Here is a 22,255-nt window from a genome sequence, read left to right as displayed (position 1 = left end):
ATCATTCTTCAAAACGGATTCTCCAGCCAGGCTGAAGCAGCTCCTGTCTGCAGCAGCTCCAGGCACATCAGGGGCCAGGATGTTGCAGCCGGGCTGGAGCAGTCCCAGTGCACTGTGGGTGGGGGGTGTTCCAGTCTTGCCAGAGTAGGCCCCGTCTGCAGCAGGGGGGCTTCTCCATCCCAGTTGGCTGGAGTGGTTTCCCTCACCAGTCTCCTTACCTACCCCCTAGGGCTACCACAGATGGGGACTGTTCAGCCTGACTAGAGTGGCCCTCTCCCCCGAGTAGCCCCACTGGGCTGGAGCAACTGCCTGCGGTAGCCGGTGAGGGGGAGGGGTGCGGTGGGAAGGACTACTGCTGCAGTTCCAGCCTATTAACTGTAACTAGTAAGCGTTATCTGTTTAGGGTGAGGCTTACCAGTTAAGTGTTAACATGCCTAGATTGAATTTCTGGGTGGTGGGTCACTTATGTAGGACATCCCCCCCTTTCAGAACAGAGGACTGAGAACTTGATTACAGTTGTCAGAATTGCTTATAGTGAGATGCGGTGTCTCTCGATAACTCACAAACCTCTTGTAGCTTTAGAGTCAACACCAGCTCCTTACATTTCACCCAGAGACTAATAGGCAGTCAGTGCTTATCATGGAGTGCAGGTATCATGTGCTCTCTGCTTAACATATTGTAGGCATCTGAAGTGGGTCTGTCCCACAAAAGCTCATCACCAAATAAATAATTCTGTTAGTCTTTAAAGTGCTACATTTCTGCTGCTTTGTTATATTGTAGGCAGGCAGCTGAATTTGGTACTTTTTATCTTTCTGAATAGTTTTGAGGTACAGCCTCCTTGTAGAGTGTACTGCAATAGACAAATCTTGAGGGAACAAAGGTATCGATAACTAGTGAAGTCTGTGTCCTAGAGAAGAGAGAGAGCTCATCAAGCATAGACTGGTAAAAAGTATGGCAGTCTGCTAATTGATCATCTGGAATAGTTGTGAATTTAAAATCTCTCCTGACTTTCCTTTCCCTAGGTTTGCAAACTCAAGTTACTAACAGCAGGTGCTTGGCCTCAGTCTAGGCTTATGAAAGCTCAGCTAATTCTTGCATTGCTTTCTCTAGCCTTTCATTGACCTTCGTCTTTTCTGGGTGATCCTGTATCAACTAGCTGTCATTCATGTCCCAGTCTCTGTTGGGGTAGAAGAGAAACATGAAAAAGGGTGTTCTTGTCAAATTGAACTATGAAATAACTCTACAGGACTCATGAATATAAGAGGGAAAGTGGTCATTATAGTAAGAATAACAAGGAAATCCAAGACTTTGAGGGGAAATACTCAAAAAAGGAAGTTCTTGTATCCTGTTGGCCTCTTGCACTCATCAGGACAGTTTAGCAGTCTGAACTCCAAGATCAGATATCCAGAATTCCTGTCGCCCCATGTTCAAGCCCTGGCAGGAAAAAGTCACTGTCATTCTTTTAGGGGAAATAAACTATGAGTTCTATCTGCTCAGTTTGTTCCTGTTTATTCTTGTGGAAAGTGCTTCCATTCTGTAGGGATGGGACCATGGGATTAAAAACCTACATTGGGGTCTGTAGTGCCTGCATGTACCTGTCTTGGTGCAAGAATCTGAGCTCTCTTCACTCTTAGCCAAAATTGCTCCTTTTTATCTTTCTGTCACTTTTGTGCAGCTTGCTGTGCATCAAATAGCTCCTGCTAGCGTCACCTGAAAGCGAGCTGCCTTTTGGTAACCTCTGAAGTTATGCTTCTTTGTAGCTGTAAAATGTTGTTACTTGTCTTCCTCTGTCTGGCTTGGGCTGTGTTGATACACATGTAATTCTGTTTATTTTGGAGCATCCTGTCCATTTTCTAAGTCTCTCTTGAGAGTCCTGGGGAGAATGTTAATATAAAATAGGGTACATTTTAAGTGGCTGTTTTTGTCTGACAAAATAATTAAGGTACAGAGCTCTCCATCTTACATGACGTATGATCTGGATTGTAAGAAGGAAATATTGACTAGAATAGTGAAAGCAAGTGCGAGTTTGAAGGCGATGGATAAGATCTGGAAAAGCAAAGTGATTAGCTTACAAATGAAGCTGAGCATCTTAGCAATTATCAGAGTGGTAGCTGTGTTAGTCTGTAGCTTCGAGAACAAAAAGAAGTCTCGTGGCACCTGACAGGCTAACAGATATTTTGGAGCATAAGCTTTAGTGGGCAAAGACCCACTTCATCAGTGCATGAAAAGCTTCTGCTCCAAAATATGTTAGTCTATAAGATGCCACAAGACTTCTTGTTGCTCATCTTAACAATGTGTGTATTCGGCAGCATGTTGTACGGATGTGAGACATGGATGATAATGAAAGATTTGAAGAGAAGGATAGTGGTGGATATTTGGGAGAGGGATAGGTTAGTTATTTGAGCATTGGCCTGCTAAACTCAGGTTGTGAGTTCAGTCCTTGAGAAGGTTAAGGGGTTTGGGGCAAATAAATGGAGGGGAAAAAAGACTGTCAGGGATGGTGCTTGGTCCTGCCAAGAGGGCAGGCAACTGGACTCGACCTCCCAAGGTCTCTTCCAGTTCTATGAGATGGGTATCTATATATTATTTATTATTATTATTATTATTTTATTGGTGTTCGAGAGGAGGAGTTATAGAAAAATCCTGAGACTAGGATGGATGCATAAGATCACCAATGAAGAATTATATAGGAAGGTACAGCTGAAAGAGAACCTGCTGCAGAAGGTTATGCAACGCAAGTTACGCTATTCGGGCGTATCTGCAGAACGAGCAACGAGCAAAAAGTCAAGACCCTGGTAGTCGGCGTAATGGACAGTTTGAACAGGAGAGGCAGACCCCACAGAGAACGAGTAGATGATAGAGTAGATTGGTGTGGAGCTAGTCTGCAGAAACTAAGGCTCTGCAAACTGGACAGTGGAAGATGGAAGGAAATAGTGAAGGAGGCATCAGACACCAATGGGCGCTGAGGCCATGGTTATTGATGATGATGATGCTCTCCATCTTGGAAAACAAGGTTATGGCTACATGGTTTGTTAGCTAGAATAGCTATGTTATATAGTAAAAAAAAGCCACACAGGAAAATGATAAAAGACAAAAACTCCTTATCACTTGTGGGGAACATGTTTGACAGAACGATCATTTTGTCTGACCTTTCATTACTCATTTTGAAAGATAATCAAGCCTGGGAGCTTAAATTTGCAACTTCACTAGACACGAAAAATCATGGACTGAATATAGAGACGCTGATGGAACTCAAATGTGAAACTGAAGAATTACTGACTGTGGTTCATAACCTATCCTTTAAATCAGCTTCTGTACCTAATGACTAGAGGATACCTAATGTATGCTAATTTTTAAAAAGGGCTCCAGAGGTGATCATGGCAATTATAGACTGGTAAGTCTAACTTCAGTAGCTGGCAAACTGGGTGAAACTGTAGTAAACAACAGAATTGTCAGACTCATAGACAATAATTTGTTGGGGAAGAGTCAAAATGGTTTTTGGAAAGGGAAGTCATACCTCACCAATCTATTAGACTGCTTTGAGGGGATCAACAAACATGTGGACAGTGGTGTCCAGTGGATATAGTGTAGGAAGAATTCCAGAAAGCCTTTGACAAGGTCCCTCAGCAAAGGCTCTTAAGTAAAGTAAGCAGCCCCAAGGTCCTGTCATGGATTCGTAAGTGGTTAAAAGATGAGAGAAAGAGTAGGAATAAATGGTCAGTTTTCAGGATGGACAGAGAGAACCTGTTGTCTCCAAGTGGTGTCTGCTGATACCAATCCTATTCAACATATTAATAAATTACTGGAGAGAGGGGTGATCAGGGAGGTGGAAGAAACTGCAGATACAAAACTATTAAAGAAGGTCAAGTCAGTGCAGATTGTGAGGAGCTTCAAAAGGATCTCTCGGAACTGGGTGACTGGGCAACAAAATGGCAGACGAAATTCCATGTTGATAAATGCAAAGTAATGCTTATTGGAGAATATAATCTCAACTATACAAATAAAATGATGAGGTTGAAATTAGCTGTTAGCATTCTAGAGAGATCTTGGAATCATTGCAGATAGTTCTGTAAAAACATTGACTCAGTGTGCAGCGGCAGTCAAAAAAGCAAACTCTGTTGGGAATCATTGAGAAAGGGATACACAATAAGACAGAAGACACCATATTGCCCCTGTATAAATCCATGGTATGCTCTCATCTTATATACTGTGTGCAGGTGAGGTTGCCTCATCTTAAAAAAACATTACGGAATTGGAAAAGATTCAGAAAAGGACAACAAAAATTATTGGGGTTTGGAACAGCCGCCATATGAGGAGAGAGTAATTAGACTGACACTTTTTATCTTAGAAAAGAGACTAAGGCGGAGTGTGATAGAGGTCTATAAAATCAGGGCTGGTGTGGAGAAAGTGAATAAAGAAAAGTTATTTACTTCTTCCCCCAGAACAAGAGCTAGAGGGTCAGCCAATGAAATTAATAGGTATCAGGTTTAAAACAAAGAAGGAAGTACTTCAGAGTGTACAGTATCGGGGTAGCTGTGTTAGTCTGGCTCTGCAAAAGCAACGAGGGCTCCTGTGGCACCTTATAGACTAACAAATGTATGAGCATAAGCTTCCATAGGCAAAGCTTATCTGACGAAGTGGGTCTTTGCCCACAAAAGCTTATGCTCATACATTTCTGTTAGTTTATAAGGTGCCACAGGAGTCCTCGTTGCTTTTGCAGGGTGTACAGTGAGTCTATGAAGTTCCTTACCAGAGCATGGTCAATGTGTGATTCTCAACTAAGCTAGCTAACTTTTGAAGTAACAGCTTTCATGTACTCTTAGGAGCAGGTCTGTTGATGACACATTTGCGATAAGTTTCCGTTGTTCTGTGATACTTCTAGATTAGTCAAGTTTATTGAAAAAGATTATAACAAGTATTTTCTCTAGAGTGAGGACCCCTGCCCCCAAATTCCTTAATTTTATCACAAATGTGTGGGAGATAATTTTAACTGATTGTCTTTGTCTCCTTTTCTAGGTGCATGTTACTATGATGCTAATCAGTCGATGTACGTATTTGGTGGCTGCACGCAGAGCAGTTGCAATGCTGCATTCAATGATCTGTGGAGACTTGACCTTAATAGCAAAGAGTGGATCAGGCCTTTGGCTTCAGGTGAGAGGTGACAGATGTGTAAGACCTTTGATTGCTTATATTCATATTCCTTATAGTAAATTACCCTCATGTCTTGACTGTCAGGTCTTGATGCTTAGATTGCCCATACTATCGTTGTTAGCTTGTTTAGCTGAATGCATTTTAGGTTGTCTCTGTTGGTAAATGCAGAGCATTTTGATGTTCTTCCATGTGTAGGACTGTAATGTGGAACAACTTGAATGCCTCTTCTGTGGTCTAACAAATGCTTCAATGCTCCTTTGTGCAACGTAGAATGAATCGCACGTAGGTGAAATTGTGAGAGCCTGAGTTGATAAATAGCCTCACAGGGGCAGCTGTGTTAGCATGTAGCTTCACCCAAAAAAAAAAAAAAAAAAAAAGGTAGGTCTGTAGCATCTTAAAGACTATTTTATTTATTAGGTAATGTGCTTTCAAGGGTAAGATCCACTTTCTTACCCACAAAATCGCATTACCAAATAAATAAAATAGTTAGTTTTTAAGGTGCTACAGGGCTGCTTTGTTTTTTTGAGAGTTGAGAAAGTGCTGAGAGCTTTTAAATGTTCTAAGGAGTGGACAAAACGTGTCTCTGCTGGTTACCCATGGGAAACAGGTACATTTGTGCAATCTCTGTATTGTGAGCTAGAGCAGAAAAGAGCTAAAAGTTCTTCTACACAGTAGTTTTAAATATTAGAAATGTGTTTAAATGTGTGTTTTTTCCATGCAGTCCCAATTGAAATACAATTTAAGTAGCTTTTGGCAAAAGTGTAACTGTAGAAGTAGAGGCAGCTCTTAGAAATGAAATGAAATGGAAAGCACGTGAAATGTAATGCATTTAAATGTGAGATGATCTGCAGACTGTAACAAAGGAAGACAATGGGAGAACAGTATTATCACTACGTATGTGTATTATTTTAGTGCCTAGGACTGCCCTAATCATGAATCAGAACTCCATTGTGCTAGGCATTGTACAGACACAGAAAAAAGATGGTCCCTGTCCTTAGTATTTTTCGTACTCGCATTGTGGAGTTGGGTGCAGATGATGTTAAGAATGTATGTTTCTTGAATCAGAAAATCCAAAGTCTTGTATCCATATGTTAAAAAAAAAAAGCAGATAGTGAGTGCACAGTCTTGAGCTCAGTGTATGAGGATTTTATTTAAATTATGTGTACTTCCCTGACCACCATATATTTCACCAAAAAAGTGCCAATGTGGACAGCATCGGGTTCGTGGGAGATGGTCTTCTGCGAACGTAGCTATCACTGCTCAGACGTTAGGGGTGGTTTAATTCTCCCGTCAGCATAGAGCAGTTACATGAGAGACTTAGAGCAGCAGAGCTGCAGCAGTACAGTTGTGTCTTTATCAGTAGTGTAGACATAACTTCAGTGAAGAGAGGATGGGGTGTTCCAAGAATCTGTCAGGAGGTTTTTTTAATTGGAATGATTTGCAGTTCTTTAATGAGACAGCTGCCACAGTTAAAAAAAGGGAGCTGTTGAAGATGTCACCATTGGTTTTGAAGCTCAAATTGCTGACTTAAGAATTTATTGTATTTGAAGATCTGTGAAATCTCATCCGTCTTTTGATAAATGTTCCTTGCGTGTGCTCAGATGGTGATGCACAGCCTGATCAAAACTTAGGATTTAAAAATTTCCTTACAGTGTAGTAACACAACACTTGTATGATCAAATTGATTTATTCTCTTATTCCTCTCCTGTTGTTGCCATCTTGTCCCACCCTGAATATATTTAGTCTGGTGAGGCATGGGGAAAGGTGATGCAACTAGCAGTGGGTCTTCAGTGACGCTGAATGTAGTATGTGGCCTGAAATTTGCTTCTATTTAGAAAAAGTTCTTTTAGTGTTAAAGAATTCAGGTACTTGGAACCCAGATCTGAATATAAATTGAGGGCAGGAAATAAGTTGCTTGCGAGCCAGACGTGGTTCACCAACGTTAGCATCTGGTGGACCACTGGACACTTTGTTTACTTGAGCATTTGCTGACAGGGACACTCTGTCTTCATTGGCCATGGAGCATCATTCCAGGCCAGTTGTAGCTTTGGGAATGGGAGCTGTTAGTGGCCATACCTGGAGATTCAATGGTAAATAAATAAACTGTCTGGCAGCCCATCGTGGCTAACCCTAAGAAATTGCATCCAGCCCCTGGGCCCCATATTGCCTACCCCTGATATAGGTCCCTTTGCCAGCACAGGACCACCTATCTCTGGGTTTAACCCTTTTCAGTGAACTGAATATTGGGATGTCTAGGAAAGAGGAAGTAGCCCTCCCATCCATCATGCACCGAGTATAAGTCAAGTCTACAAAGGTTTCCCAACGTGGCTATTTTGGTTAGCAGTATGATATAAATCATCTCTCAGACCGAAATAGATGTGCATCCCTATGTGGGCATAACTTATACTGGGCAAGAGTTCTCTTGCTAGTAAGGCTCATGTGATTGGTGGAAGTGGTTTAACTGTCCTGGTGGAAGAATTCCTTTTGCCAATTTAAACTGTGGCCCTTTGCCAATGTAACACTGCCTTTGTAGTGCAGACAAGTCCTAAACCTGGGTCTTGTCCAAGAATTTAGTAAAATACAAAAAGAGGAAATTAACCTCCTCCCTCCATGTATGAATATAAACCAGCTATTATCTTATCGTTGGTGTCTTGTACTGAGGTATTTGGTGTTGGCCACCATGGAAGCCAATTAAAATAGCGAACAACTGTAGTATGTACGTCTGCACTGAACAGAATAGGTCCTGGTCTGAGGACGCCAGTAGTCAGTTGTCTAAAGTACTCTGAAGCCATGTCATACTAGCAGGCAGGCAAGACAGTGAGAAAAGGCTGATCTCTGGAATAGAGCACATGGAAGAAGGTAAGCTTGCCAGTCAGAACCTAGGAAGGATCACTAAGTAGTCATTTTAGTTTTGGCCTCAGCTACTGTCTTTAGCCTTCGCATAGTTCAATACAGAATGCTTTTTATATGAGACGCAGCTGGAATTTTCAGCTCTGAGTAGGTTTTATTTTGGATATAAGCATTTTCTAGTTGAAAACAAGGATTAAAGTAAGACCTGAATTACAGTGGAGCTTTTTTAAAAAAATTGAAGTGAGAGGAGATGAATGCTCTTGGTTTTGAGCTGGGAACACTCCCCTCATCAGACATAGTAACACGGAATTTACTCTGGAAAAGGGCAATAGGACTGCAGGATCTGTTGGTATATTTATCCAGCCTGTGTGCTGGTTGGTTTTCATGCTGTCAGGACTTCATTTGCTACTTGTGTAGAACATGAACCACGTACTCACAACTGAGGCACTTGTGGAGCAACATTACATAACTTCCCTTTCCCAGTGACTGTTGCAGCATTTGGCCCTGGAGTTACCAGATTTCATTTGAACTCAGATCTATTCTTATAGACTGATACATTATCAACCATGTGTCACTGTAGCTTTATTAATACATGTGTGTGATTATTGTATGCCCACAGCAAATCCAGACTCTTAAAGTAATTATTGCACATGTCTAGGTCTGGTTTTCTCTTCCTATATCTCCAGATCTGAAGAAGCAGGTCTGCACCACAAAAGCTCATCACCTCATAAATTATTTTGTTAGTTTTTAAAGTGCTACATGACCGCTTTTTTGTTTTGTTAGGATATAGACTAACAGGACTATCTCTCTGTTACTATTCTTCCTAGAGAGTTAATAAGTTTTTACTTTGTGGCTCAGCTTCTGCATTGGCAAAATGTGTATAATACAGATTGAATCTCTCTCATCCAGCCTGTTCATGTCCATGAACAGCTGTAATCCAGCATGATTTTAGTTAGCCGGACAACCATTTATCATGAGTGTCGCCAAGTTTCCCATGGTTCCATAAAGTTGGTTTAGAGACACAGTCCTGACTGTGTGTTCTGTGCTGTAATTTACCCCTAAATCTAAGAGACCAGTGAGAAGTGGAAGTGTTGGTGATGTGCTAGACAATACTGACCTACTGTGGTCCAGCAAATTCTTTTGTGTGTCATCAGTCAGGTCCTGAGGGTGCCAGACTAGAGAGGTTCAACCTGTACCTCCTTCGCAGTTTTCTTGTGAGACTCAATTTGAATGTTTAAAGGGCTTTAAGAGCTTCACATAAAGGATGCTGTAGAAGTACAAATTTATTCAGTCCTCCTTTTCTATGGGCTGCACAAGGGTTTGTACCAGTTTCTTGGAAAATCAGCTGCTGAAGCATGTACAGATGCTATATAGTAAACTCCTATTTAACCAGTATTTGAGTAACCAGCACTTTCGAATAACCAGCATAACTCAGAGTTGAGTAGCTCAGATCAGGGGTCATTAGCTGGGAGTGCAGAGAAACCTGCTGGCTGCACTCACACGCAGCACAGACGGACACAGCGAAGAGTCTGGCCATGTTGGATGGGATGGGCTCAGGGAACAGGGCACTGGCCATGTGTGCATGGGAGCTGGGTCACAGCAGGGCCCCAAGCAGGAGTGTTGGGGATCATGGCAGCGTGCTCTCTGGAACGACCATTTGGGGCAGGCAGGGAGAAGGGCTCAGACATGAGGGTCAGGGAGCAGGGCCCAAGCACATGCATATGGGGAATGTGACAGTGGAAATGTGAATGCAGGGATCCATTCTCCCCCTGTTGTCTGTGGGGCCCACATGGTGGTGCAGTCTCCTCAGTGTGGCTGGAGCTGGCACGGCTCCCAGGAGCCTGGAAAAGCAGCTGCAGGAAGGGACAGGCAGGCTGCCCCAGCCATCCCAATGGCCTCTGATACAAAGCATTCCTGACAGGAGTTGAAATTAAATGTCTTAGTCATGGCTCCTTGTCTACTACCTTCAGCAAATTCAAAACGGGAATGTAAAAAGATTCTCCAGTGGCACTGCAGTGGTCCTCTTCTCAGACCATAGTGTGCTGTGCAGAACAAAAGACATTTTACAAATGATAAGCAGCATTGGGAAAGCAGTGGGAATGCATATTCCCAAAAGCATCTCTGAAGAGTGTTGCTGGAGAAGTATGGATATAAGTTTACATTTCGTGTACTGCTTAATCTAGGAGGACCCCAAAGCAATTTTGTAATTAACATAGCTGAAGTACAGCCTCATCTCTGGTGCTGGGTAGTAACTGGCCTCCTGAGAGTGAAGATTTCAGCCAGGGACACAAAGTCTTTGTCCAGATAAGACAGACAGAAGTTTGGTCTTGGCCTCTAAACACAGCAAACTGCAAGATACTTGGGCAATTTTGAAAATTGTACTTAATCCCTATTATGAGAGGGAAACCTTTGTAGATTTCAAAGGTACTTAGGAGCCTATATTCCATTGAAATCACTGGGGCATAGGAGCCTAAGTCACTTGTATATTTGACTTAAATTCCTAAGACATTTTGCTTTTGAAAATTTAACCCTTAGGTGATGTGCTTCCGGAGATCAAAGGCCAGCATTGACCCTGCAAGATTTAGGTCTGTGGTTTCACAAAGTCTGGGTATTCTGAACCACAAAGATGTACATAGATCCCTTTGACTAGGCTGGCTGTTAGTTTGCTCTCGCCAACTGTGAGAAATGTCTTTAGTGCAATTTGATTAAGTTATAGGAAATTTAAGGCCGAGGGATGGGAAATCAGCAATTTCAAGTTTGCTAGAGCTGCTGCTTGTTGTGTTACATATAAATTCACCCATGCAGTTCCTATGTGCCAGAGCAGAGGAGAGCCTGTGTGAGGTTAATCAATGAATCCCTATTTGGGTTCAGTAGGGTGGAGCCATATTGGAGATTAGACACTTAATCTGCGTGTTTTGTTTCACAACACAGATCTGTGCTCTCTTGAGTTGCAAATCTTTCTCCTTTTCCCTGCTTTCATGACCTTTTCTTTGTTTGCAGTTAGTGTGTGAAACGTTGGGTAGTTCACTCTCATGAAGAGGGCCAGTAAGCACTATGTTTCCGCTCAGATGAAAGCAGAGCTAATGACTTCCTCTGAGGATGGATTCTCCATTGTGCCCATCTAGACAAATTCATGGGAATACTCTATTCTGATTGCCATTCAAAAGCGAACGGTAGTCTATGAATATGGCTTTCCATGAGGCCATGATGGGAAGTGAACTGCTTCCTCTGAGGCCAGCAGAGGTCAGATGTGCTGCAGTCTCTAAAATTGTGTGAATGGTCACAGTAGCACAGCGATTAACAATGGCAAAGGTATGCTAAAGTAGGGAGTGTATTTCCCTCCAGTCCTGGCATAAAACGTGAGAGTTCTGTGCCCATCTGTTTCCACTAACCTCTAGAGCTCTGGGGACCTGTGAAGTTCTCAGGTTTGCTTTGCTGTTGAGCTGTCAGGCCATTTATGACTGTGTCTTCACTGTAAAGACAGGTGTGTGGTTACACTGAGTGAGTAGCTCAGTGTAGTGTCCTAACGGAGACAAGCCAGGCACAGGTAATTTTTGCCTTTTAAATGGCTTGTTGGTGTCAACCCAGTGCCCCTCCTCTGGTGAGCACCTTGACTAGCTCCACAGAGATAAAAGCTATGCCTCATACTGGAAACCAGTGTTCTCTCTAATTTTTTCCACCCATGGCTAGAATAAATGTTGTGTGCACCAAGGCATGTGTGGATGTGGACTACCAATAGAAACATGTGCTGGCCACTGTGGGCACTCTTCTAATCAGCTGAACAGCTACTGAATCTCTCCTGGGTGGCCGTCCATGTGCTCAGCTTACAGGGAAAACTGCCAGGGATGTGGGCTGATGTTTATAAGCTACATCAAGGCAAAACCAACCCAAGCCTTCTCTCCGCTGGAATTTTATGTAGTGAGATTATGTCAGTGTGAAAACACATCACTGAGACATAACCTTAACTCTGTTAATTTTTAATCCGATGTAATTGTTTCTTCCTTGACAGCAGCTTTATTTAATGCTCTGAAATGACTTTCCCATGTGAAAAGGATTGTGGCTCTTTCATTTGCATCCTCTCTTTTTCAGGGAGGTCCTTTAAAAACACCAACTTTCAGAATGAAAGGAAGGTTTCACTGCTTCTGTCACAGTGCCAGTGTCTCTCCCTCCACATCCACCCTCCCTCTCTGCTCATGCCTGGGAGCCTCAGTGCCTGGCCTGCAGCATGTCCTTTGAGCCAGCCTGCATCGTTTGAGTTCTTATCAGAGAGTCTGAGCAGATTTCCAGAGTGCTCCAAATCATGGCAGTTCAGGAAGCACAGAAGTGACATTGGTTGGCCAGGCAATGTGCTTGTCATAAAATTGATGAAGTTACCCCATGATTTTCATTTGGTTTTCCCCTAAGCTCCAGTGTCTTCATAGTGGCGAGCGTGTTTATAATGCTGTTGGTCTTAAACAAAAATGGCGACCCTTGGTCTTCCCTGGTTTACATCTGCAGGGAGGATGAGATACAGATGGTCATGCTCCTGCTCTCTGTGCATGTGGTACTCCATGCCTGAAGTGCAACTGAGGAAGAAATATCTTCTCTAAATAGGTTAGTCTAAGCATATAAGGACAGGAGAGAGCAATAAATGGCTAGCAGTCTTTGTAGCTGGAGTGCATTGCTGCACATGGAAGCCAGGCTCCCTCAGCCAGCTCTTTAAGTTGGGTTCGAGCTCCTTCATTACTGTGAACACAAAGTGAAGGCAACTGGGATGAGCTCAGCACTGATCTCATTCAAGTTTTGCCACAGTGCCAATTGCTCCATCTGATACATCTCTGTCAGCTGCCCACTCTGCACTGGCTGCATGGCATCTGCAGAGAACACCCGTAGCAAAGCAGATTAGTTTCTCCTCTCCTGGCAAAACCCTTTACTGCTTTTAAGCAGATGGTCTCTCTAGTGGCCTTTTGGTGATCACCATTATTTCACTGGGCACTGGGCAGAGGGTGTTAGATTGGAGTTCAGGGGTGAGAATATGTTAGCTGTGGATTTTAGCAGCTCAGTGAAATGGTGTAAAATGTAGGAAGGTGTATTGGTAAAAGGAATTGGCATTCCAGCTTCCACTCCTCAACATGCTGCATCAATGTGCTGAACTCCAACAATACGCTCAGCCTTCTAGAGAATGTAGCAAACAATTTCTGCACCAAGGGGCTTAGACTTGCATGGAAATCACTACTGGCTTTTCTCAACAAACTGTGCGTGCTTCATATCTTGTGGACTCTGATGTTTGGGGAATAGCGTTCACTTCACAGTTCTGCTGTGTGCTAGTTATTGGTGCTCCTTGCCACTGGCAATATAGCCTTATCCAATAGGAATGTTTGTTGCTCTACATAGCAGGTCTTGCCCAGATGAGAAGAAAACGTGACAGCAATCAGAGGAAATGAGGAGGGAGACTGTTCAAACAGAGTTAATGTTTTTAAGCGGTCTTCTGTTTTTTTCTAGGGGTGTTGGGGATCTCAAGGTTGTCTCCAAACCACCAACATGCAGAGGGAAGGAAAATGGTCAGTGAACTGGAACTGCTTTTAGTCCTGATTTACAGCTGATTTAGCCATTCATCCAAGAGTCAATACATTTACTCCATGTGGTGTATCAGGTGGGACTTTCAAGAAGAGGCCCCAAAAAGGGAGGACCCGTCTGCTCTGTCCACACAGGAGTGCAGGACACTTTTTGTAAGAGGGGCTTGTGACCATGCTCACTAGGTGGCTGAGGGAAGTTCTCCTTCCCTCTGTTCATGCAAACCACATTGCGCAATGACTTGCAGTCTCCTCTGGTGTGCAGGACGCATTTGTGACCTGTATTGAAGTAGATCATGAGGTGTTGCTTTTCCTTTAGCGTGAAAGTTTCTGTGTAACTGTTGTATAATCTATCAGGTAGGGAGACTTCAACTGAAACACTCCTAGAGCTTTTGTGTAGTTCAGTCCATCACTGTATCTTGCCCAGCCCTTCTGTGGGCCAAATCCGGCCTGCCAAGCCAGTCAGTCCAGCCTCCCCAACCAGGGAGCAGCACCAATCAAAGTGGCTAGCTGCTCCCTGTGGTGCACTACACTCTGGCAGTTTCTGGCCGATATGAACTGAGAGATTTTGCTGGGGCAGGGGCAGCGTGCAAAGGTGCCTCCACGGCACCCAGAGCCACGTGAAGCAGTCTGGGACTACTTGCAGGCAGGGCTGCTGGCTGGGAGCCACATAGGTAAGTGCTTCTGGCCAGAGCCTGCCTGGGGTAACCCAATCCTGCAATCTCCCATAGCCTACACACCCTCCCAGATCTCCCCCACCATCCATGCTGGTATCTTCTCCTGCACCCAGACCCCTCCCAGACACCGCACTCAAACTGCTTGTCTCAGGTCACCGTCCAAACCCTCTGGACCCTCCTTTCTCCCATCACAGGTCACAACTCTGTTCTAGACCCTGCTCCCCTTTTCCAGACCAAAATCCTCTCCTGCAACCCAATCCCCTGCCCTAGGTCATACCCCCTCCTTCACCCAAACTCCCTCTCAGACTCCCCACTGTCTCCTGCACCCCAGTCCCTGACCCCAGGCTCCCTTTTGCACCCAGCCTCTATCCCAGACCCTGCCCCTCCTCTATAGAGAAGTGTGGCCCTTGATCATTTACCTAAATTTGGAGTGGCTGTCCGTCAGATATTCTCTCTCCCTGACACTTACAGACTCAGTATTTCTCCTAAACGCTTTCTACCTATACCCCTTGCATCAGATTAACATTTACTCTTAGCTGCTCTCCCCTCTCATCTTCTCTTATGGAAAGAGTGCTGAGTAATTGCACATATCATGGGCCATGTCTGCACGGTCCCTCCTTTTTGAAAGGGGCATGCAAACGCAACCGAGTGGAAAAAGCAAATGAGGTGCTGGTTTGCATATTCAGTACCTTATTTTCATAATGACAGCCACTTGCCATTCTGGATGTGATGTTTTCAAAATGCAAAACAGCCATGTAGACAGGGTTCCTTCGAAAGGATGTCTCTCACTTTCGATAGCACCCTTCTTCCTAAACCAAATTAGGAAGAAGGGTGCTTTTGAAAGCTGGGCTTCCTTTTGAAGGAACCCCATCAACATGGCTATTTTGCATTTCAAAAGCAGCACTTTTGATACAGCAAGTCGCCTCCATTCTGCAAATGAGGTGCTGAATATTCATATCAACAGCTCATTAGCATTTTCGATCTGCTTCATTTACACGCTCCGTCTGAAAGGGAGGGACAGTGTAGACATAGCCTTAGTTTTTCGGTGTTTTGTAGTTTAATTTTTCCAAAGAAATAACCAGCAACCCTTCAGTATCAAACAGACGTGCATATTCAGTGGAGAAAGACGGTACTGATAAAGAAAAGGATGCCAGATTGCACTGTCATGGATAATGTTGTTCGTGAGAATTATTTTTAAAATCAATTGTTTAAAGAATTCAGCAAAATACACCTACACTGTTTATCCCTGTGGAAACTAACAGTCTTGTGCCTTTGTGTAGGAGTCCTTTCAGCAGCTGTATTCACTTTCATGTCCTCAGATAATGAGATGGTAGATGCCAAGAAACAGATTCCTCAAATTTCTTTAATACGTTGACTGCCAAGAAACACTCCTGTTTCTGCAAGGTGCTTTGTTACCAGAAACCCACAGCATGAATTTTAAAAACAGCTGACCCTACAGAGTTGCTTCAGAATTTCTTTAATGCAGCAAAAGTAATTTCAAGAAATGCCTACTTATATTCAGCATCTTATCTTTATTTCTGGAACAGTCTTTACTTTATTTCCTTAGAAATGTATGCCAAAAAATAGATCCCACTCATAAGACTTTATTAACATGGGTGTAGTAGGAAGGCATGAAAAATAACTTGTTGTTTTAACCTTCTCAGATTTAGAATCTGAGAGAGAAGGTCCCTGGGCACAAATCCCTCCAGAGAATAATATAAGAGTTTTTCCCACTATTCCCTTTACACAGGCTGTTTTGTCTGAGATGGATGTAGGGAACTTCACTGCTCTTCTATGGCCCATTTTTTCCAAGGTACCCTGTACAGATAGTCATGAACAAGAACAGGAGAGTGGCTATTCAGGGTTTAGAGAGCTGCCTTCCTTTTTGGAGCTTTGTGTAATGTGTGTTATTTAAAACATGACCCCAGGGTACATGAAGATGTGGAAAATATTGCTGACAGGCATTTTATACCAAAATTGGGGAGAACTATTTGTGTTCAGGCTAGTATATAACAGGACCAAATTTTTCAAAAAATAGGTACAGTGAGGTCTCAGATACATGAACCCAGAGTATGTGACCCTGCTCTTATGCAGCTGACCCCTGATTCCTGCAGTAAACCCTGGAATTGCACGATTTCCAATTGTGCTTAACTCGTGCCCCCACCCAAGCTTTGCAGGGCCCCAGCTCAGCCCCCCAGCTCCACTCACCACCTGTGTATAGCTCCTGCTCACCCACACCCCCTCCTCTGGCTCTAGGTGACCACCCCTCAGGTGTGACTCCAGCTCAACCTTCCCGGTTCTGGTTCAGTCCCCCCTGCCAGGTCACTACTTGTGTGTAGCTCTGGCTTTGGGTTACCACCCCTCATGCACAGCCCTGGTTCAAACCCCTCACGTGTGGCCCTGGTTCCATCCTCCTGCTCTGCTTCAAGCGCCGCCCCCCAGCTTGCAGCCCCACTCAGCACCCGAGCAGGGCAATGGCTCAACTCCACCCCTCGCCCCCTGCATCCCTAACCCACCCCAGGCTTTAGTCCCCTCAGCCTACCTCCAGTGGCCCCAACCCACCACCAGGCTTAACCCTCCCCCACTGTTTCCCCCCCCCCACCCCACAGCCAGGACTTACCGTTCTGCTGTGTCCGTGGCTGCAGAACATGTGTTCCACTGGGGAAAAAGCCAGACCCCCAGGCATGCGAAATTTGGGTTATGTGAGGGTGCATGGAATGGAACCCTCGTGTAACTCAAGGTTCTACTGTACCTAATTTTTGGTTCCCAAGTCTAGGCACCTGAACACATGGGCCTTATTTTTAACAGTACTGAGCACCCATTAGCTCCTATTCATTTCACTGGGAACTTCTGAGTGCTCAGCACTTCTGAAAATCAGACCAATTGGGAGCCTACCTTTGGACTTGACCCCATTTTTGTAAATAAAGGCCAAAGCCTGGACCCTATACTGCTCAGTTTCAGCTTTTTAATAGGCTCCTCTCAAAACACTTGGCTTTCTGTTCATCTTGGAGTCAGATGCCTTAATCCTTCATTTAGAAGAATTTTTTAAAAATATATATGTTGTGATGTTGCACTCACATATTCTGTATGGAAATATGCTTTTGAATATGAATAGGCCTAACCCGACTATGCTTTATTCTAGAAGTTGCATGCAACCTGTCATTAAAAAGCTCCACAAAACAAAAGCGGCCCTGGAGCACTTTTAAAATTAACAAAATAATTTATTTGGTCATGAGCTTTCATGGGGCAGACCCACTCTTCAGATCTGGGAAATATCCGGATTTTCCAGATCTGAAGTGGGTCTGCCCCATGAAAGCTTATCGCCTAATAAGATTTTTTTTTCTTTCAAGTGCTCCAGGGCTGCTTTTTGTTGTGTGAAGATACAGACTGACACCTCAATAGTCTTATCTCAGTAGTGTGTAAGCTTGAACTATGTTTGATCTTGTGAAGACATGTGGCCAAGTCACTTGATGCTGGAACCCATGTTGGGTGTGGTACTTTTCCCTGGGAATCTGAAAGGATTGAAAATGAATGCTATATACACTTATAGAACTGGAAGAGACCTCCAGAGGACATTGAGTCCAGTACCCTCTCCTTTCGAGAGGACCAAGCATCATCTCTGACAGATTTTTTTTTTAATCTGTTTGTCCCAGACCCCTAAGTGACCACCTCAAGTGTTGGTCTCACAACCCTGGATTTACAAAATCAGTGCTCAAACCAATGAGTCATCCCAATAGATTTTGTCCAAGGCATGAATCCTTTATAGGGAGGAAACCAAAAAATTGGGCCGGTTGCCACATGCCAGGACCACCCCCTCCTTACTACCCAGGTAACTGCTGGAGACATCTAAGACTGAGCAGTGGGGGAAGAATCAGGCCCAAGCTAGGAGGCTTCCTAGTTTGTGAGAAAAGGTTGTTAGAATAACTGTTATGGCACGAAACTGCATGTAATTAGTTTCTTTGGGTGTGTCTACATTAGGAACTAACTTCGAAGTTGGGTACTACTTTGAAGTAGCCAGCAGAGACTCTACGCACGTTTTCCCTTACTTCAAAGTTAACTTCGAAGTAGGGAGCCCAACTTTGAAGTCCTTACTCCATTCCCAGGAGTTAGTTTCAAAGTAGGCTGTGTGTAGACGCTCAACTTCAAAGTTGCTCACTTTGAAGTAAGCAACTTCCAAGTTATTTTTGTAGTGCAGACGCAGCCTTTGTGTTCAGCTTAGCTGGAGTGTTTTGTTTTATTTTGCTTAGTAACTTACACTGATCTGTCTGCTATTACTTGCAACCACTTAAAGCCTACTTTTTATACATAAAAAACTCCCTTTTGTTTATTACACCACAGTGTAAATAATTGTTACCCAAAGGGAGACAACAGCTCTGCGTATCTTTCTTCCATTGATAAAGGAGGTGAACAACTTATGAACTCTCTGTATAAACTTTATGTATAGTGAGATGGATTTATTTGAAGGTTTGGTCCCATTGGGGCTGTGCAGCTGGATGTTGTGTCAGGTACCTTTGAGCATTCCCAGAGCTGAACAGGTCTTGGTGTTTTGTGGTGGTCTGCTGTGGGCTGTGACCCCAACTCTCTCTGCCTTTCTTGGGGAAGACCTGAGATTCTGGCTCATCAGGACATGGTGGTGGGGCACCCAAGTTCTGGCAGGCGGGCTCAGTAATATTTTCAGCATGTGAAGTGACAGATGGGGATCTCTCGTAATAGAACCTCATACGTGCAACCGTCACATGCTTAAATGTGCTGTCTGTATTTTAATTCAATGGCCTGCTGTTTATTATATCCATAATGCATTGGCCTGGGGAAAAAAGAGCACCAGATCGGCATTGGGGAGCAGACCAATGTCCCTGCATGGTGTTAGTCAGTGTATCTTTCAGGTGAAGAGTGAAGCTCAGGCCTTGACCAGTGTGCATTTTTTACTGGATTTGAAACATGGTCACTGGATTCTTGGCCATATTCTCTCCCAGGTAAACTAGTTAAATTCCCCTTGAAATTTCACTTTCTTTCGTCCTGTGTTCTGTTGCATAACACTATTTTTACAAACCGCTGTCCTACCCCAGAGGGGTCTGTGCTTCAGTGGTGGAATGAAGTGATGTCAGCATATAGCCTGCCTGTCGCATGGATGTTTTGTTGAGAATTAATTTGCCAACATTTGTAAAGCATATGGAGACCATCAAGTGAAAGGATTTAAAGATGTGGAGCATTTTGAATGGCAAGGCACTGAGGCCCTTCCAAAATTCTATGGCGTAATATTTACTGTGAACCTACGGGTAGGACTAGAACAGATTATGTCAAATCTATGTTGCTAAATGTGCTTTACTGTACAATAGTCTGGTTTTGATCCCTCAAGTCAGAGCCCTTATTATGCTTCTATATTAGTTTTCAGATTAATACTGATCTGAAAATATGTTTATACTTCTAAGGAAATGCAGTTGACCTGTTCTTTACTTTGTCACTTGAGAGGTTAGTTTAAATTGTTTGAATTTTAACTTGTCCAGCCTCATACTTAGAGGAAAAAAAATCATTAAATCTGAAACATACACACAGAATGAAAAAGTATTAGCCTAAATCATGCCTGGTTGCAGCCCAAAGGTGATTTTTTGTGTATAGAAATATTTCAAGAGCTTTAATTTCAGCAGTTTCCAAGAATGGGGAGAAAAGTGCATTTTATGTTTTAAGGGAACTTAAAGCAAAAAGTATTTGGCAATTAGGTTTTTGCTAAAAGTTTAGTGCCACCCACATAGCATTAGCAGGTGTGGGGGAACTAGTTGTTTGTTTTTAACAGCAGGATTTACAGATGTGAACCAATTATATCCAGGCTTGCCTTCTGGAATGCGCACACTCTAGCAGTAAAGGTCAGCAACCCCCAGCACGGGTGTCAAAAGTGGCATGCAAGCCGATTTTCATCAGTATACAAGGCGGGAGCTCAGCCCCACCTCTCTTTCCTCATGCAGCCGGGAGCTTGTGCAAAGCTATGCCGGCTGCGGATTAACAAAACACCAGCTAATGCGATCAAGCACAACCTCAACAGTAGAGCTCTGCAGCTTCATTTATTTGTTGATGGGGCTATTGTAAGTAGGATTGCTAATGACTTTAAAAAGTATCACTAGCACTCAGACCGTATGTAGAGGTCAAACGGTGAAATGTCGGCCTTCTGCCTTGGAAAGGTTGCTGACCCCCGTAGACTCTGGCACGTAGTGTTTCTTCTATTTGAGCATTTTGCTAGGGCCTGTTTCCAAGTGTCTCTCACCTGTACATGCTGTGATTCCTGCTTTCTTGCACCCTTCACCCAGCACTCATTTTCCTCACTTTTAATGAAGTGCAAAGTACCCCATCCACAAGCAGGTGAGCATGCATAGTTGGAGTCCTGCAGGTTCAAATAAACAGCTGTATCTTTTGGTGACATAAAGCTGAAATAGCAACAGTGTTTCCTTCTTCTCTGGTGTCCTGGTACAGGTCATTCGTGAACAAGCTTATTTGAATGTGCAGTCAAAACAGCATGTTCTGAAAGATATACAGTGTGATGGCTGACATGCTGTGATGGCGACAAAATTTAATTTTATTCGTTCCCACCGCATTATATATAACTCAGCTACGTTGCACATAAATCATTCCCTTTAACTTCTCTAATTTTATTGACATGGAATGAAGAAGTCAAGAGATTTTACTCATTGCTGTAAATGCACTGAAGTCAAGAATCCCTGTACAGAGGGCTTTACACTTGCTGCATCATGCAAGGGACTCTGCATTATATTTATGCAGTAAAATGCAGCTGTGCCTGTATAGGCATTGCTTTCCCCTGCTCTGTTTTTGGTTTAAATAGAGATACACAGGGGCAGAGTTAAATGTGCTGTGGAAACAAGCTTTGTCTTGATAGGGTAAAGGTGTAAGCCACAGTGTTTTGTTGATAGGCACTCTGTGATTCATATTTCTTTTCCGTCCAAAAGGAAGTCTTTCTTTTGACGTGATGAACATAAGTCACTAAGTGGCAGCGCTATTCAGTGGGATACCAGTAAAACAGAGAACAGCTTGAGTGCACTCATCTGTTCAGTCACACACACACACACAGGCTCCTTCCCACCAATTATTTTTATATTATCACTTTGTAGTATAATAAAGCAATTTCCATTTTCTCCATGTGCATCCTTAAGGGAATATGAGCAGTAGGAGCAGAGCGCCTCCCCTCCTATCAAAAAGCTCTTTAATTATTCCCAGCATTGCTTTGTGTGGCATTTTCATTATTACTCAAATCACTTGAGTTCTGCCCAGTGTAATATCAGGCAGAAAAAAAACATGGCAATTAAGCAGACCATTGCTGTAAAAGGTGGCTTTCTGGCTCTCATTCTGGCACAGGAGTGGAAAGGAAGCTTAGAACAGTACTGATCTCAAGAAATGTGATTCAGGCTTTTCCCCTCATCAGTTGATTGGGTTCAGATGCAATAAGTGGTGATTGCTTACTAAGGTTTATTCAGCACTCCCTTGGAACAAGGCGCAAAGAGAGAGGCCACGTATGGTGTTCCTCCCAGACTAGTACTGAAAAAAATCTTTATCCCATGCCATCATATAGTCCTTGTGTGTTGCATATGTTACAGGACAGCTAGTTTACAGCTGTCTTAGATGACAAAATGGGGGGAAAAATCCAGTGTCCTGTTTACAACACCTCTCTCACATTTGCTGTCGCTGTGAATCTGCATCAGACAGTGCAACAGGGTGAACATTGCTGACAAATTCTAGTTAGCAAGATTCATGAATTCAATTGTATGTGGCTCAGAGACTCAGAACCTGTAGTAATGATGCCCAGAGTTTGTTTCCATGGGGCAGTAAAATTGCGACCATCTTTAGATCTTCCAAGACAGAAACAAGTATTGTAAATCTAATAGGAAAGTGTGAGTATCTTCCCCTTCCAGTGGAGTAGAACCCATGTTCCTGTTTGTGCGTGTTGGGGGCGGGGGGGGCCCTTAATCATTCATTGGAGAAAGTCTGAATATTTCTGGCCCTTGGAGCAGTGTAACTCGGGGA

General features: G+C 43.5%; 1 protein-coding gene across 1 annotated transcript in view; it reads left to right on the top strand.

Moving 5' to 3' along the window:
• The window catches only part of FBXO42 (F-box protein 42), a 75,801-nt gene that overhangs the window by 35,844 nt on the left and 17,702 nt on the right, over positions 1 to 22,255 (top strand). The window contains exon 4 of the mRNA XM_074975674.1: positions 5,017 to 5,151. Coding sequence (XP_074831775.1) covers positions 5,017 to 5,151 — 135 coding nt within the window. The remainder of the gene's footprint in view (positions 1 to 5,016; positions 5,152 to 22,255) is intronic.

This window comes from Carettochelys insculpta, chromosome 23 (genome assembly GCF_033958435.1).
Source record: "Carettochelys insculpta isolate YL-2023 chromosome 23, ASM3395843v1, whole genome shotgun sequence".
NCBI lineage: Eukaryota > Metazoa > Chordata > Testudines > Carettochelyidae > Carettochelys > Carettochelys insculpta.
The sequence above is the reverse complement of the archived record's forward strand: the minus strand, read 5'-3'. Positions and strand labels throughout refer to the sequence as shown.